The 13,959-nt window shown below is 47.6% G+C and overlaps 1 protein-coding gene across 1 annotated transcript; it reads right to left on the bottom strand.

Annotated features, from left to right (window-relative positions):
• Positions 1-496: 496 nt before the first annotated feature.
• On the bottom strand, positions 497-2,153 carry LOC129710156 (proline-rich protein 15-like protein A). Its single transcript, XM_055656927.1, has one exon. It carries the CDS (start codon positions 1,994-1,996, stop codon positions 1,694-1,696), a length of 303 nt encoding a protein of 100 aa, XP_055512902.1. The 5' UTR covers positions 1,997-2,153; the 3' UTR covers positions 497-1,693.
• Between the last annotated feature and the right edge of the window lie 11,806 nt (positions 2,154-13,959).

Below are 13,959 nucleotides of genomic sequence, written 5' to 3'. Positions count from 1 at the left end.
TTTTTCACACAGAGAGTGGTGAATCTCTGGAACTCTCTGCCACAGAGGGTAGTTGAGGCCAGTTCATTGGCTATATTTAAGAGGGAGTTAGATGTGGCCCTTGTGGCTAAGGGGATCAGGGGGTATGGAGAGAAGGCAGGTACGGGATACTGAGTTGGATGATCAGCCATGATCATATTGAATGGCGATGCAGGCTCGAAGGGCCGAATGGCCTACTCCTGCACCTAATTTCTATGTTTCTATGTTTCTATGAAGTGCCAGAACAGCTAGACATAAAAAAGCTGGATTAACTCAGCGGGGCAGGCAGCATCCCTGGAGAAAAGGAATAGGTGACGTTGAGCCTTCTCGCCACAGATGCTGCCTGTCCCACTGAGTTACTCCTGCATTTTTGTGTTTATGATGACAACAGAAGGGGAGCGGTGTGTGGCTGGGACACCTTTAACTCGCCCAAGGCGCCTGACAAGGAGCGTTAGCAAAAAACATTTCGACACCAAGATGTAGATCTGCAAATTCTGGTTTTAATTAAATATTTGTCAAGGGATCTCAAGAACCATTTGTCAATCAAACACCACAATTATCGACATCTCCCGCGATAGCAGCCTCAAACATTTGGCACGCCGCCAAAATTCAGTTCCCGTGACACTATTTTTTTCCAAGCCGTGGTTGTTGTCTAAACATAATCCAATATTTTTATTTTTACTTGAAACAAAATCTTGTTCTCACTCCCCCCCCCCCCCTCCCCCCCCCCCCCCCCCCCCCCGCAAAAAGAAAAAAAATCACACTTTGCTAATTACAAGCATCGAGTCACTTACATGCAGAACTTGTGAGATTTATAGACGGATAAAAACTCTCTCTCTCTCTCTCTCACACACACACACACACATATATATATACACACACACAGTGTCCGTTAAGAGACAAAATGCTGGAGTAACTCAGCGGGACAGGCAGCATCTCTGGAGAGAAGGAATGGGTGACGTTTCGGGTCGAGATCCTTCTTCAGACTGAGAGCCAGGGGAGAGGAAGACATAGAGATAAGGAAGTGTAAGGTGCGATAACGGGACATCAAAGCGGATGGGGATGGGGGGGGGGGGTGTCAAGGAAAGCTGGGAGAAGGTGAAAACAAATCGGGGACAGTCAGACTGGCGAGTGAACAGTTCTTTCCCATCCCCTCCCTCCCCGGTTTTCTCCCCCACCCCGGACAGCACCGTGCAGTGTTCATTTCGCGCCAGTCCCTAAAAATCACACTCTAGAAAATCCATATGTTTTCCAAAGTTCAATTACTTTGTGAAAAGAGACTTTTGAGAAGTGAGTCTTGGCGCTGTTTGTTTTTGAAATAGTCTGTCCACTTCGGGCAGTGAAGTTTCTTCCGATCTTTACATGTTGGTCTCGGGAAATGAACTCCGAGAGCAGCGGCGAGTTAACCCCTTGATTCCATTCCGGGTGACTCCATCAAGTGGGACTGCAGATGCAGGTTTACCAAAACAGTGCTGGAGTCAACGTTAACCCTTTGCGCGCGTTGTTGTCGAATCAGCCCAAGTGCTGGTGATGTTGCGAGTTCTCTGCCAGGCCTGCCCGGTGCCCGGAGCCCTGGTGCTGGGAGCCCCGCACAGTCCAGTGTCGGAGTCGGTCGCCGCGACAGTCGGTGGGTGGGTGGGTGGATGGAAGGCGGGCAGGCAGGCAGGCGGGCGGCTCACGGCTCGGCGCTGCTCGCGGTCTCCGTCTGACTGTAGAAGCCGGGATTTTCCGACAGACTCGAGCGAACCTTCTTCTTCTCCTTGAAGCGTCCGGAGTGCGAGACCCTGACGTGCCGGCCCTTGGTGCTTTTGTCCACAATCTTCTCCAACCTGGCCTCCAGCTGCGGGTCGCCCCTGGCCTCTCGGTCGGAGCTGTCAGTGTTGCTCGGCTCCACTGCCAACTCGCTCAGCACCTTCGAGCCGCCCTTCTTGCGCATGAAGGCGAACTTCCACCACGCCTGCGGAGCCCCGTCGCCCATGGTAGCGCTGGCGCTCAGAGTGTCTGCGATTTGCACCTGTCCGGCCCCCGGCTTGTACCCGGTCCGCTTGCCTCCCCGGACTCCGCGCCGCTACAGGTGCTCCGCTCACCTGCCCAGGTGTGAATGAACCGCCGGCGCTGCCCTTCACCTGGGAGGCGCCACGGGGCGGTCCCGCCCCCACCCCAGCTCGATCTCCAATAAACTCCGCAAATCTCTGTGTACACAAGGAACTGCAGGTGCTGGATAACATGCAACAAGACGCAAAGTGCTGGAGTAACTCAGCGGAACAGGCAGCGTCTCTGGAGAGATGGAATGGGCGAGGTGTCGGCTCGGGACCCTTCTTCAGACTGAAGTTCAGGGGAGACTCTCAGTCTGAAGAAGGGTCTCGACCAGAAACGTCACCCATTCCTTCTCTCCAGAGATGCTGCCTGTCCCGCTGAGTTACTCCAGCATTTTGTCTCTTAACGGACACTATGCACACTCGACCAGAAACGTCACCCATTCATGTTCTGCCTCTGGTCCCGGAGCCGAGACGGGGAGACTCGCTGCAGCTGTACCAGCAGATAGACACAAAAAGCTGGAGTAACTCAGCGGGACAGGCAGCATCCCTGGAGAGACGGAACAAGCCAGCAGTATAAATATTGATTTCTCTAACTTTAAGTAATTCTTGCACCCCCTCTCCCCCACCCTAGTTGCTATTTCACTGTCAACCAGGTGAGTTTCATTGTCTGAAACTCTTCTCCTTTGCCACAGCCAACAACTGACCATTGTGGGCTCCAACAATAGCCCATTCCCTTTATCACCGATTACTTTTTTGCATATATCTTTCATTCATTTGTTCTATATCACCTACATCACCGTCTCCACATCACCGTCTATATATCATGTTTCCATCTACCCTGACTCTCCGTCTGAAGAAGTGTCTCGTCACGAAACGTCACCTATTCCTTCTCTCCTGAGATGCTGCCAATCAACCTTGATTGAACCATAACTGATTCCAACAGCATTGATTAGTAAAAAAACAATGAGATTTGCAATCATTCCCGGGGGATAGAACCTACCACGTATGTTTAGAAAGGAACTGCAGATGCTGGAAAATCGAAGGTAGACAAAAGTGCTGGAGAAACTCAGCGGGTGAGGCAGCATCTATGGAGCGAATGAGATAGGCAACCCTTCTTCAGACCTACCATGTATATGTACGTGGACAAGAGGGACGCAGTGGGAGGGATAGTACTGCGGCATGGCCTGAATGGCCATACGTTAGGTTTCAGCTTGGTGAGAAATGCCGGTAACATCCAACCAAAACCACTCTCTTTCCTGTGACAGAAACTCAGAGACTCGGGGTAGGGCATTCTGTTGCTTAGCAACACAGCAAAAGTTTTGAAAACTAGAAGAAACGCACTTTTGTTGTAAAAAGCCGTAAGTGGTTTCAGTTAACTGAGAGGGGATGATTCCATGCAAGGGTGGAACCTGCCCACGGTGGGTTCATTGGGTGGAAAATCCCCATGTCTACGAGAAAACGTTTCACTCGTTTTCCTGATGTCACTTCAGAAATGTGAAAAGTTGGAAACATTTACATTTTGTTTTAACGTTGCCTGGGTAACACAAACGCACCTTGCTTGTGCATAAACACTACTGGTTCAGGTGGAGAAACAAGGAACTGCAGACGCTGGTTTACAAAAAAATACACAAAGTGCTGGAGTAACTAAGTGGGTCAGGCAGCATCTGTGGAGAACATGGATAGGTGACGTTTCACAGAGTGCTGGAGTAACTCAGCGGGTCAGGCAGCATCTGTGGAGAACATGGATAGGTGACGTTTCACATAGTGCTGGAGTAACTCAGCGGGTCAGGCAGCATCTGTGGAGAACATGGATCGGTGACGTTTCACAGAGTGCTGGAGTAACTCAGCGGGTCAGGCAGCATCTGTGGAGAACATGGATAGGTGGTGACGTTTCACAGAGTGCTGGAGTAACTCAGCGGGTCAGGCAGCATCTGAGGGATAGAACCGAACTGAGCTGCTGTCTAGTTTAGTTTAGTTGAGAGATACAGCGCGGAAACAGGCCCTTCGGCCCACCGAGTCCACCTGTGCGTATTTGGAGTGTGGGAGGAAACAGAAGATCTCATAGAAAACCCACGCAGGTCATGGGGAGAACGTACAAACTCTGCACAGACAGCACCCGCAGTCGGAATTGAACCCGGGTCTCCGGCGCTGTAAGGCAGCTGCTTTACACTGCGCCACCGTGAACTGTCATACAGATAACCAAAGATCTTTGCAGATAACCGACACGCAGGGGTTACGGTGAGCAGGACAGTGTTGCACACTAGGACTTATGATTCAAAATCATCACAGGGCTTAAATCGTGGCTCAGATGAGTAAAGAGAAATGGGAAGGTCTGGGAGGGAATTCCAGAGATAGGAATCTATGAATAAGAAGTGGACGGTGTCAAAGGTTCAGAGCGAATGATAAGGACGGAGATTTGAAACAAACAGAAGTGAAAGGGTTCTGAAGAAGGGTTTCGGCCCGAAACGTTGCCTATTTCCTTCGCTCCATAGATGCTGCTGCACCCGCTGAGTTTCTCCAGCATTTTTGTGTACGTTCGATTTTCCAGCATCTGCAGTTCCTTCTTAAACAGAATAGTGAAAGGCTTGGATAGAGTGGATGTGGAGAGGATGTTTCCACTGGTGGGAGAGTCTAGGCCTAGAGGTCACAGCCTCAGAAATAAGGATGTTCTTTTATGAAGATGAGGAGAAATTTCTTCAGCCAGAGGTTGGGGAATCTGTGGAACTCATTCCCACAGAAGGCTGTGGAGGCCAAGTCAGTGGATATTTTTAAGACAGAGATAGATAATTCCAAATTAGTGCGGGTGTCAGAGGTTATGGGGAGCAGGTAGGAAAATGGGGTTAGGAGGGAGAGGTAGATCAGCCATGATTGAATGGCGAAGTAGGCTTGATGGGCCGAATGGCCTAATTCTGCTCCTATTCCTTATGTCATTTGCCTTTTGTGGCTTTGGTGAATGGCTGGGACAATATCTGGTGAACATCTACCCGAGCTGTCCCGGGACCAAGCAAGTTAGCCTTCAATAACCTCAACTAATATTGGTACGGCAACTGACAGGAAAATATGTCACGGACATATGGGGTTAGGAGGGAGAGAGTACAGTAGAGAGCATGCTGACTTGTTGCATCGTGGCTTGGTTCGGCAACCTGTGTGTCCAGGAGCGGAAAAGGATGCAGAAAGTTGTAACCACTGCCCAGTCCATCATCGGCTCTGACCTCTCCACCATCGAAGGGATCTATCACAGTCACTGCCTCAAAAAGGCTGCCAGCATCATCAAGGACCCACACTATCCTGGCCATGTACTCATCTCTCTGCTACCATCGGGCAGAAGGTACAGGAGCCTGAAATCTGTTACATCCAGGTTCAGCAACAGCTACTTCCCCACAGCCATCAGACCATTAAACTCACCGACAAACAGACTCTGAACTGTAACAGCCTATTACACTTTATCTGCTTATTTATGTGTATATTGAACTGAACTGTTCTATATTTTTGTTACAATATTCTGTTGTGCTGCAGCAAGCAAGAATTTAATTGTCCGATCTGGGACACATAGTAAGTAAGTAAGTAAGTAAGTAAGTAAGTACATTTTATTTATATAGCACGTTTAAATCAACTCGCGTTGAAACCAAAGTGCTTTACATAGAAGAAATAATTTAAAATTTTAACATGACAATAAACTCCTTTGACTTGACTTGAGATAGATCAGCCATGATAAAATAGCAGAGTAGACTTGATGGGCCAAATGGCCTACCTCTCTTCCTATCACGTATGAACTTATGAGCTACGACATGGAGTTGTGGAAAAATTAAATAATATAGGAGATAAAATGTTCAAGGACTTCTGGGAGGAAGTGGAGGTTGTAGATAGAGGCAATAGTTGGCGTCCAAAAAGGACACAGAGTGCTGGAGTAACCCTGCGGGTCAGGCAGCATCTGTGGAGAACATGGATAGGTGACGTTTCACAGAGTGCTGGAGTAACTCTGCGGGTCAGGCATCATCCCTGGAGAACATGGATAAACAATGTTTCAGGTTGAGAGAGAACATGGATAGGTGATGTTTCCAGTCAATAACCTTGTGAAGAAGGGTCCTGACCTGAAACATCACCTATCCATGTGTTAGATGTGGCCCTTGTGGCTAAAGGGATCAGGGGGTATGGAGAGAAGGCAGGTACGGGATACTGAGTTGGATGATCAGCCATGATCATATTAAATGGTGGTGCAGGCTCGAAGGGCCGAATGGCCTACTCCTGCACCTATTGTCTATGTTTCTATGTCTGTTTCTATCCATGTTCTCCAGAGATGCTGCCTGACCTGCTGAGTTACTCCAGCACTGTGCTATTGTTTTGAAAGCCAGCCTCTATAGTTCCTTGTTTATCTAAAATCATTGCTCATTTCAGGGTTAGTCCATCACACCCATATTTATAGAGGCAGCTACTGTTACCTTTGGAAGCAGAGTTTCACTGCAGTATAACTGAGTTTCACCGGGTAGCTCCGCAATGGCAGCCTTGCCAAGTCCGTCTGTCCTTTCGTCTTTTTTTTGTTATTTTTAACGTGTTTTAAACATTTGTATTAAAGTTCTCTTCTTTGTATTATGTGGGGGGTAGGAGGGGGGGGGGGGGGGGGGGGGGGAGGGGGGGAAACTTTATTTCAATCTCTTACTTTGCCGGGGATGCGATTGTTTTCCGGGTCGTATCTCCGGTCGCTCTGCGGCCTAACATGATGGAGCTGGAGGCCTTGCACAGGACTGACTTTGAGCCCCCACCGCGGAGCGTGGACTTACCATCGGAGCTGATCCCTTGCCTGGGATCGACGCTCCAAATGCGGCCTGCGGACATTAACATCAAAGAGCTCGCAGTCTCGTGAGAGACCGAGTCGGGGACAAAAACTAGCCCCGACCTGTGGTCCGATCGCCCGGCGCGGGGGAGCTGACATCGCTCCCGATGCAGGAGCTTGATCACCCCAACGAGGAGGCCAGCCTCCGGCCACGGGAATCAAGATCGTCTCGTCAACGGAAGGCTCGAGGCCCCCAACCGCGGGAGAACAAAGAAGGGAAGAAATTAAACTTTTTTTTTCGCCTTCCATCAGTGCGGAATGTGGGGGAGTTACTGTGGTGGATGTTTATGTTAAAAAGTATTTTGTTTGTTCTGTTGCTATTGATTAGTACGACTGGACGGCAAATGAAATTCCTCGTATGTTGCAAAACATACTTGGCTAATAAAGTATGATTATGATTATATGCATTATTAGTTGGTTTCTTTTGGCACGAGGCGTCATTATATATGAAAGGACGAGTCTAACCTGTCCCAGAGAGCAGGTTTCACTTTAACTGCTGGAATTAGCCCAGGACCGGGTCCAACTCAACAAAGACCAGTGTTACGGAAGTCCTTTTCCCTTTCGGCACAGGTTGTGTGTTGTGTTTATTTAACTTACTGAAAGTTTCCTGGCACAGTTTCTAGTATTTATGCTTCAATAAACAGCAACACAGATTGTGTTGCTGTTTATTTGTTGCTGTTTGGGGAATTTCTGGAGAGCAAACTAGTGGCTGAGTGAATCCACTTCAGATGTTCAAGATTCAAGATTCAAGAGAGTTTATTGTCATGTGTGCCAGATGGGACAATGCAATTCTTGCTTTGCTTCAGCACAACAGAATATGGTAGGCATGTAATACTTAACTCGAAAATGCCCTGGCATGGAAAATGGTCTGAAGAAGGACCTCGACCCGAAACGTCACCTATTCCTTTTCTCCTGTCCTGCAGAGTTACTCCAGCTTTTTGTGTCCAGCTCAGGCACTTCCTTGGACTGCGATAGTTTTAATGAAGATGCAAACTTGTTCATTGTTTTTTTTTTTTGAAAATATTTTTTATTGGAGATAGGTACATAATCTATTCCATCATTACTGTCTTACATTTTTTAATTGATAATATTGTCAGTTATTATTACATTGTCTCCAATACTTTTTGCCTTTTTCTTCATTTTTTTAAACTAGATAGAACTAAAGAGATAGATGAAGTAAAGGAGGAAAAGAAAGGAAAGAAAAACAAAAACAAAAAAAAAACAAAAAAAAAAAAGGGGGAAAGAGATAGTTAAAAAAGAATGGAAAAATTTATTAAAATAAAAAACATCGTTCGAGATATGTTCGTACATTTCAGAGTGTAGCATTTCATCCAATCTTTAGCCCGAGTGCTAGTCAGGTTCCTGTGCTGAACTTGTTCATTGTAACCATAACAAATCCAGGTTGACGACTTCTGCACGAGTGAGGTTTGATTCGATAACACAGAATGACGGGACATTTATAAGTTCAGAAATCATAGGAGCAGAATTAGGCCATTCAGCCCATCGGATCTACTCCACCATTCATTCATGGCTGATCGATATTTCCCTCTCAACTCCATTCTCCTGCCTTCTCCCTACAACTCTTGACACGCGTGCTAATCAGGTATCTGTCAATCTCTGCCTTACAAATACCCAATGACTTGGTCTTTCTCCTCATCATCATCATCATCATCACTAGCGATCCAGCAACGTTGAATCTGGTTGTTCTAGAGTGTCCAGTCTTTGCTATGTCCATGCAGGTAGTCCAGTCCATCACACAGACCTGACTCCCCACCATTGACTCCATCTACACTTTAATAGGCAATAGGTTCAGGAGTAGGCCATTTGGCCCTTCGAGCCAGCACCGCCATTCACTGTGATCATGGCTGATCATCCACAATCGTTATTTAAGAAGGAACTGCAAATGCTGGAAAATCGAAGATAGACTTGGAGGAGCAGCACCTCAGCACCATAACGGCATAAACATTGAATTCTCCAATTACACCCTACATCAGTCTGAAGAAGGGTTTCGGCCCGAAACGTTGCCTATTTCCTTCACTCCATAGATGATGCTGCACCCGCTGAGTTTCTCCAGCACTTTTGTCTACCATCCGCAATCAGTACCCTGTTCCTGCCTTCTCCCCATATCCCTTGACTCCGCTATCTTTAAGAGCTCTATCTAACTCTCTCTTGAAAGCATCCAGGGAATTGGCCTCCACTGCTTTCTGAGGCAGTGAATTCCACGGATTCACAACTCTCTGGGTGAAAAAGTGTTTCACTCTGCCAATGTAAAGAAAAGCAGCCAACACAATCAAAGACTTGCCCCACCCCGGTCATTCCTTCTTCTCCCCGCTCCTATCCAGCAGAAGGTACAGAAGCTTGAAAGCGCGCACCACCAGACTCAGGAATAGCTTCTTCCCCACTGTTATCAGGCTTCTGAACGGTCCTTCCATAAACTAGGGCACTGTCCGATTCACCTCTACCCCATTGTGGACATTGGACTTTGTCTCTGGAACCGATGCGCTACAATGCTGAGAAGAACTATATCCTGCACCCTGTATCTTCCCCTTTTGCTCTACCTATTGTACTTGAGTTTCACTTGATTGTATTTATGTGTGATATTATCTGATCTGATTAGATATCAGGCAAAACAAAGCATTTCACTTGCTACACGAGGCATTAACAAACTTAAATGTAAAGTTTTATGGAAGGCAAAGAGTGATGTGCTCAGTGACAGTCAGATACTTGGAACAATCTAATCTTTCTCGTACCTGGCTGATCTTGAGAACAAAAGACATAAAGAAGATTAAAGCAGGAGTCGCCACCCACGCCGCCCTTGCCTGTTCTCTTCATGTTAGTTTCATCTGGCAGGGGAGGCCAGGAATGAGCAAGTCAGCAATCGATACTGACTGAGAATGGTTCAGAATTTGGCCACAAGCAAACAAACAGCAATAATCACGGGCATCTCTCCTCCTTGCCACTCCTGAATGTGGGGGACGCATGGCACGCACGGTGGCGCAACGGGTAGAGCTACTGCCTCACAGTAGCTCTACCAGAGACCCAGGTTCAATCCTGACTACAGGCGCTGTCTGTGTGTTGTTTGCATGTTCTCCCTGTGATTGCCTGTGTCTTCTCCGGTCCCCTCCCACACTTCAAAGATGTCCAGGTTTGTAGGTTCATTGGCTTCTGTAAATTGTAAATTGTCCCAAGTGTGTGTCAGGTGATGTACGGGGTAATCGCTGGTTGGCGTGGACACGGTGGGCCGAAGGGCCTGTTTCTGCGCTGTATCTGTATTCGGTTTTTTTTCCAGCATCTGCAGTTTTTTCTTAAACATCTCTGCTCTTAAATCTCTTTTCCACTTGTAAATCTACTTTTCTCTTTGCTCCACCTGTTGTACTTGTGTACGGTTTGATTGTGCTCATGATTTGACTGGATAGCACGTGAACAGAAGCTATTCACTGTACCTCGGTACACGTGGCATTAATAAACCAATGCCAGTTTTGACACAGTCCTTACATATGGGCAAGGGTGAGATATAGAGTGAAGGGCCTGTCCCACTTGGCGATTTTTTTGGCGACTGCCGGCGTCATATCAGTGTTGCCAAAAGATTTTGAACATTTCAAAATCCAGCTGCGACAAATAACATGTTGCAACACTTCAAAAAAGATAGAAACATAGAAAATAGGTGCAGGAGTAGGCCATTCGACCCTTCGAGCCTACACCACCATTCAATATGATCATGGCTGATCATCCAACTCAGTATCCCGTACCTGCCTTCTCTCCATACCCCCTGATCCCTTTAGCCACAAGGGCCACATCTAACTTAAATATAGCCAATGAACTGGCCTCAACTACCTTCTGCGGCAGAGAATTCCACAGATTCGCCACTCTCTGTGTGAAAACACCGCGCGTCAATACGTCACGCCGCGTCGTCACGCCGCGAATATTTCGGTGACCTGATAATCCAGTCAATGAAGCCAGCAGTGGGACAAGCCCTTAAAGCTCTCTCTGCCAGAATCAGGTACTGAGCAAACTTCCCTGTACCTTGTCCCAGGCAGGTAAAAGTTTGAAACATTGAAACATAGAAAATAGGTGTAGAAATAGGCCATTCGGTCCTTCGAACCAGCACCGTTATTCAATATGATCACGGCTGATCATCCAGAATCAGTACCCCATTACTGATTTCTCCCCATATCCCTTGATTCTGTTAGCCCTAAGAGCTAAATCTAACAAGATGCTGAGATTGTGAACTCAGATGTCACTGCTGTGATTTAATAGTTCAAGTGTTTCATAGTATATAATGCATAGAATCAGCCCACGGGGTCCCTATATAAGAGTCCCCAAGTCACTAGGAGTCACAGCTGGCCATAAAGGCCCGTTGCAGACATTGCCTCCGTCAGGTCATCCCGCGAACTGCCGTCCCACTTCTCGCCCGGCCGCCTTCAACCTTCGTGCCATCTTCCACCTTCAACCTAAGTGGGATTTATCTCCTGTCTGTTGCTTATTTCTCAATGAAGATGGACGCAAAATGCTGGCGTAACCCAGCGGGACAGGCAGCATCTCTGGAGAGAAGGAATGGGTGACGTTTCGGGTCGAGAAAAGTTATTCCAGCATTTTTGTGTCCATCTTCAGTGTAAACCAGCATCTGCAGTTCCTTCCTACACATTTTTCAATGTGAGGTTCCCAGGTTCACAAAGATTGATTATCAAACCTTTCTCACCATGACTCATCCCAGCACTGTTGGTTTTATTGGGGAGTGCTGGCCACGGCAGCAAAATGCCTTTTTGTTGATTCACCTGGAAATTTGAAGCTTGTTGTGAAGGTCAGTACTTGGACAACATGGACTAAGTTATGTCCAGTGCACCCTCCCTCCCCTAACACAACTCCCCTCACAGGCAAGGTATAGGATCTTTGAAAGCTTCTTGAGTATTGAGTCATTGGGGATGAACATGTGGATGTCAATAGATATGAAGAGGCAAGGAACTGCAGATACATGTTAACACACAAAAGGACATAAAGTGCTGGAGTAACTCAGCGGGTCAGGCAGCATCTGTGGAGAACATGGATAGGTGACGTTTCACTGAGTGCTGGAGTAACTCAGCGGGTCAGGCAGCATCTCTGGAGAACATGGATAGGTGACGTTTCACAGAGTGCTGGAATAACTCAGTGGGTCGGGACCTTTCTTTAAACTCCCGTGTAAATATACGGGCACGTGTCTGAAGGGTCCCGACCCAAATCGTTAATTATCCACCTTCTCCAGGATGTTGCCTGACCTGCTGAGTTACTCCAGCACTTGTGGCCTTTTGTGTATTTACCGGACCCTATCCACTCAGAATGAGCTAGTAAGACATTTATTTGAGGTGTGAGATTTATACAATTCTAAAATTCTAAAATATCCAGACAAAAGAATCCATTTTCCTCGGCAAAATAAAGTGGATTGATGGATATGAAGTAATAGGTAACAGGATGTGGGTGGCATGGTGTCGCAGCAGGTAGAGCTGCTGCCTCACAGCGCCAGAGACACGGCTCGATCCTGACCACGGCTGCTGTCTGTACGGAGTTTGTCCGTTCTCCCCGTGACCTGCGTGGGTTTTCTCCGAGATCTCAGATTTTCTCCCACACTCCAAAGACGTACAGATTCGCAGGTTAATTGGCTTGGTATAAATGTAAATTATCTATTGTGTGTATGTAGGATAGAGTTAATATATGGGGATCGCTGGTCGGTGCAGACTCAGTGGGCCGAAGGGCAGAGGCAGACTGAGTCTAAAAATATTGGTTGCCAGGAGACAAAGGGGGCCCACTTCATCAGGGGCCCACTTGATATAGGCGGCCCACTTCATCAGGGGCCCACTTGCCATCGGGCAAGCTGACACCCTGGCCAGTCCGCCACTGCCGAAGGGCCTGTTTCGTAGATTAGGTCGGCCTCTATTGCAGGGCCTGTTAAACTAAACTAAGAACAAGTGTAGTTATTGCTGCAGTTCAGAGAGAGCACAGCGAATAGATCAGACAGTTACTGAGTGATAAACACTGGTGCTCCACACGGGCGACTCTTACCCTGCTCACGTTCGACATACTGCTGTGGGAAGTGATCCCTGAGCTGGAGAGGGAGGTGTGGTGGGTTATCGAGTCCATGGCCAGCAGGGAGAGGCCAGCCAGTCTGTGGGAAAAACAAACAACCAGATGGGGATTCTCTGAAGTCAAGGTCGATCTGTGTCTGCAGTGAGACTGATCGTGACTCACTTCATACATTCAGCGTTAAAGAGTGTCGGCAATCCAATATCTTCTGATTAATGAATGACACGGCAGTGCAGTAGTAGAGTAGCTGCTTTACTGCGCCGGAGACCCGGGTTCGATCCTGACTACGGGTGCTAGCTGTGCAGAGTTTGTACGTTCTCCCCGTGATCATGTCGGTTTTCTCCGGGTGCTCCGGTTTCCTCCCACACTCCAAAGACGTGCAGGTTTGTAGGTTAATTGGCTTCGGTACAAATTGTAAATTGTCCCTAGAGTACAGGATAGCTAGTGTATGGGGTGATCGTTGTTCAGCATGGACTCAGTGGGCTGAAGGACCTGTTATGAATTGTAAATTGTCCCTTGTGTGTAGTAGGATCGCTGGTCGGCACAGACTCGGTTGGCCGAAGGGCCTGTTTCTGCGCTGTATCTCTAAAGTCTAAATCTCTGTTCATCTGCCAGAGGTCTGCATAGAGGCCGATCATTTCCGCGATTAAACACATCACTAAATAATGAATTCAAACCATTTGATATGCAAACACTTTGATGAGGGTTGGAAGTGAGTGGAACAGCCTTGGCCGTTGTGTGGTGATGAAGTGATGTGAAGGTTAATGTATCAACAACACCTGTACTTTGGAACGACGGCCACATGCACCTGACACTGACTCATTTGTTTACACTCACAGCCACACAGAGTGCAGAAACAGGCCCTTCAGCCCATCAAGTCCATGCCAACCGTCAACCGCACCAATCATCCATTAATGCCATTTTGTCCCCACATTCTCAAGGAACTGAAGCACCACAGGCGGGAGATGTGGACATGCAAATGTGGGAGAATGTGCAAACTCCACACAGACAGGGCGG

This window comes from Leucoraja erinacea, chromosome 27, assembly GCF_028641065.1.
Source record: "Leucoraja erinacea ecotype New England chromosome 27, Leri_hhj_1, whole genome shotgun sequence".
NCBI lineage: Eukaryota > Metazoa > Chordata > Chondrichthyes > Rajiformes > Rajidae > Leucoraja > Leucoraja erinaceus.
Note: the sequence above shows the minus strand (reverse complement) of the source record. Positions and strands in the feature narration are given on the sequence as shown.

Coding starts and splice junctions, on each gene's coding strand:
- LOC129710156 (XM_055656927.1), bottom strand. CDS start 1,996: ATGGGCGACGGGGCTCCGCAGGCGTGGTGGAAGTTCGCCTTCATGCGC.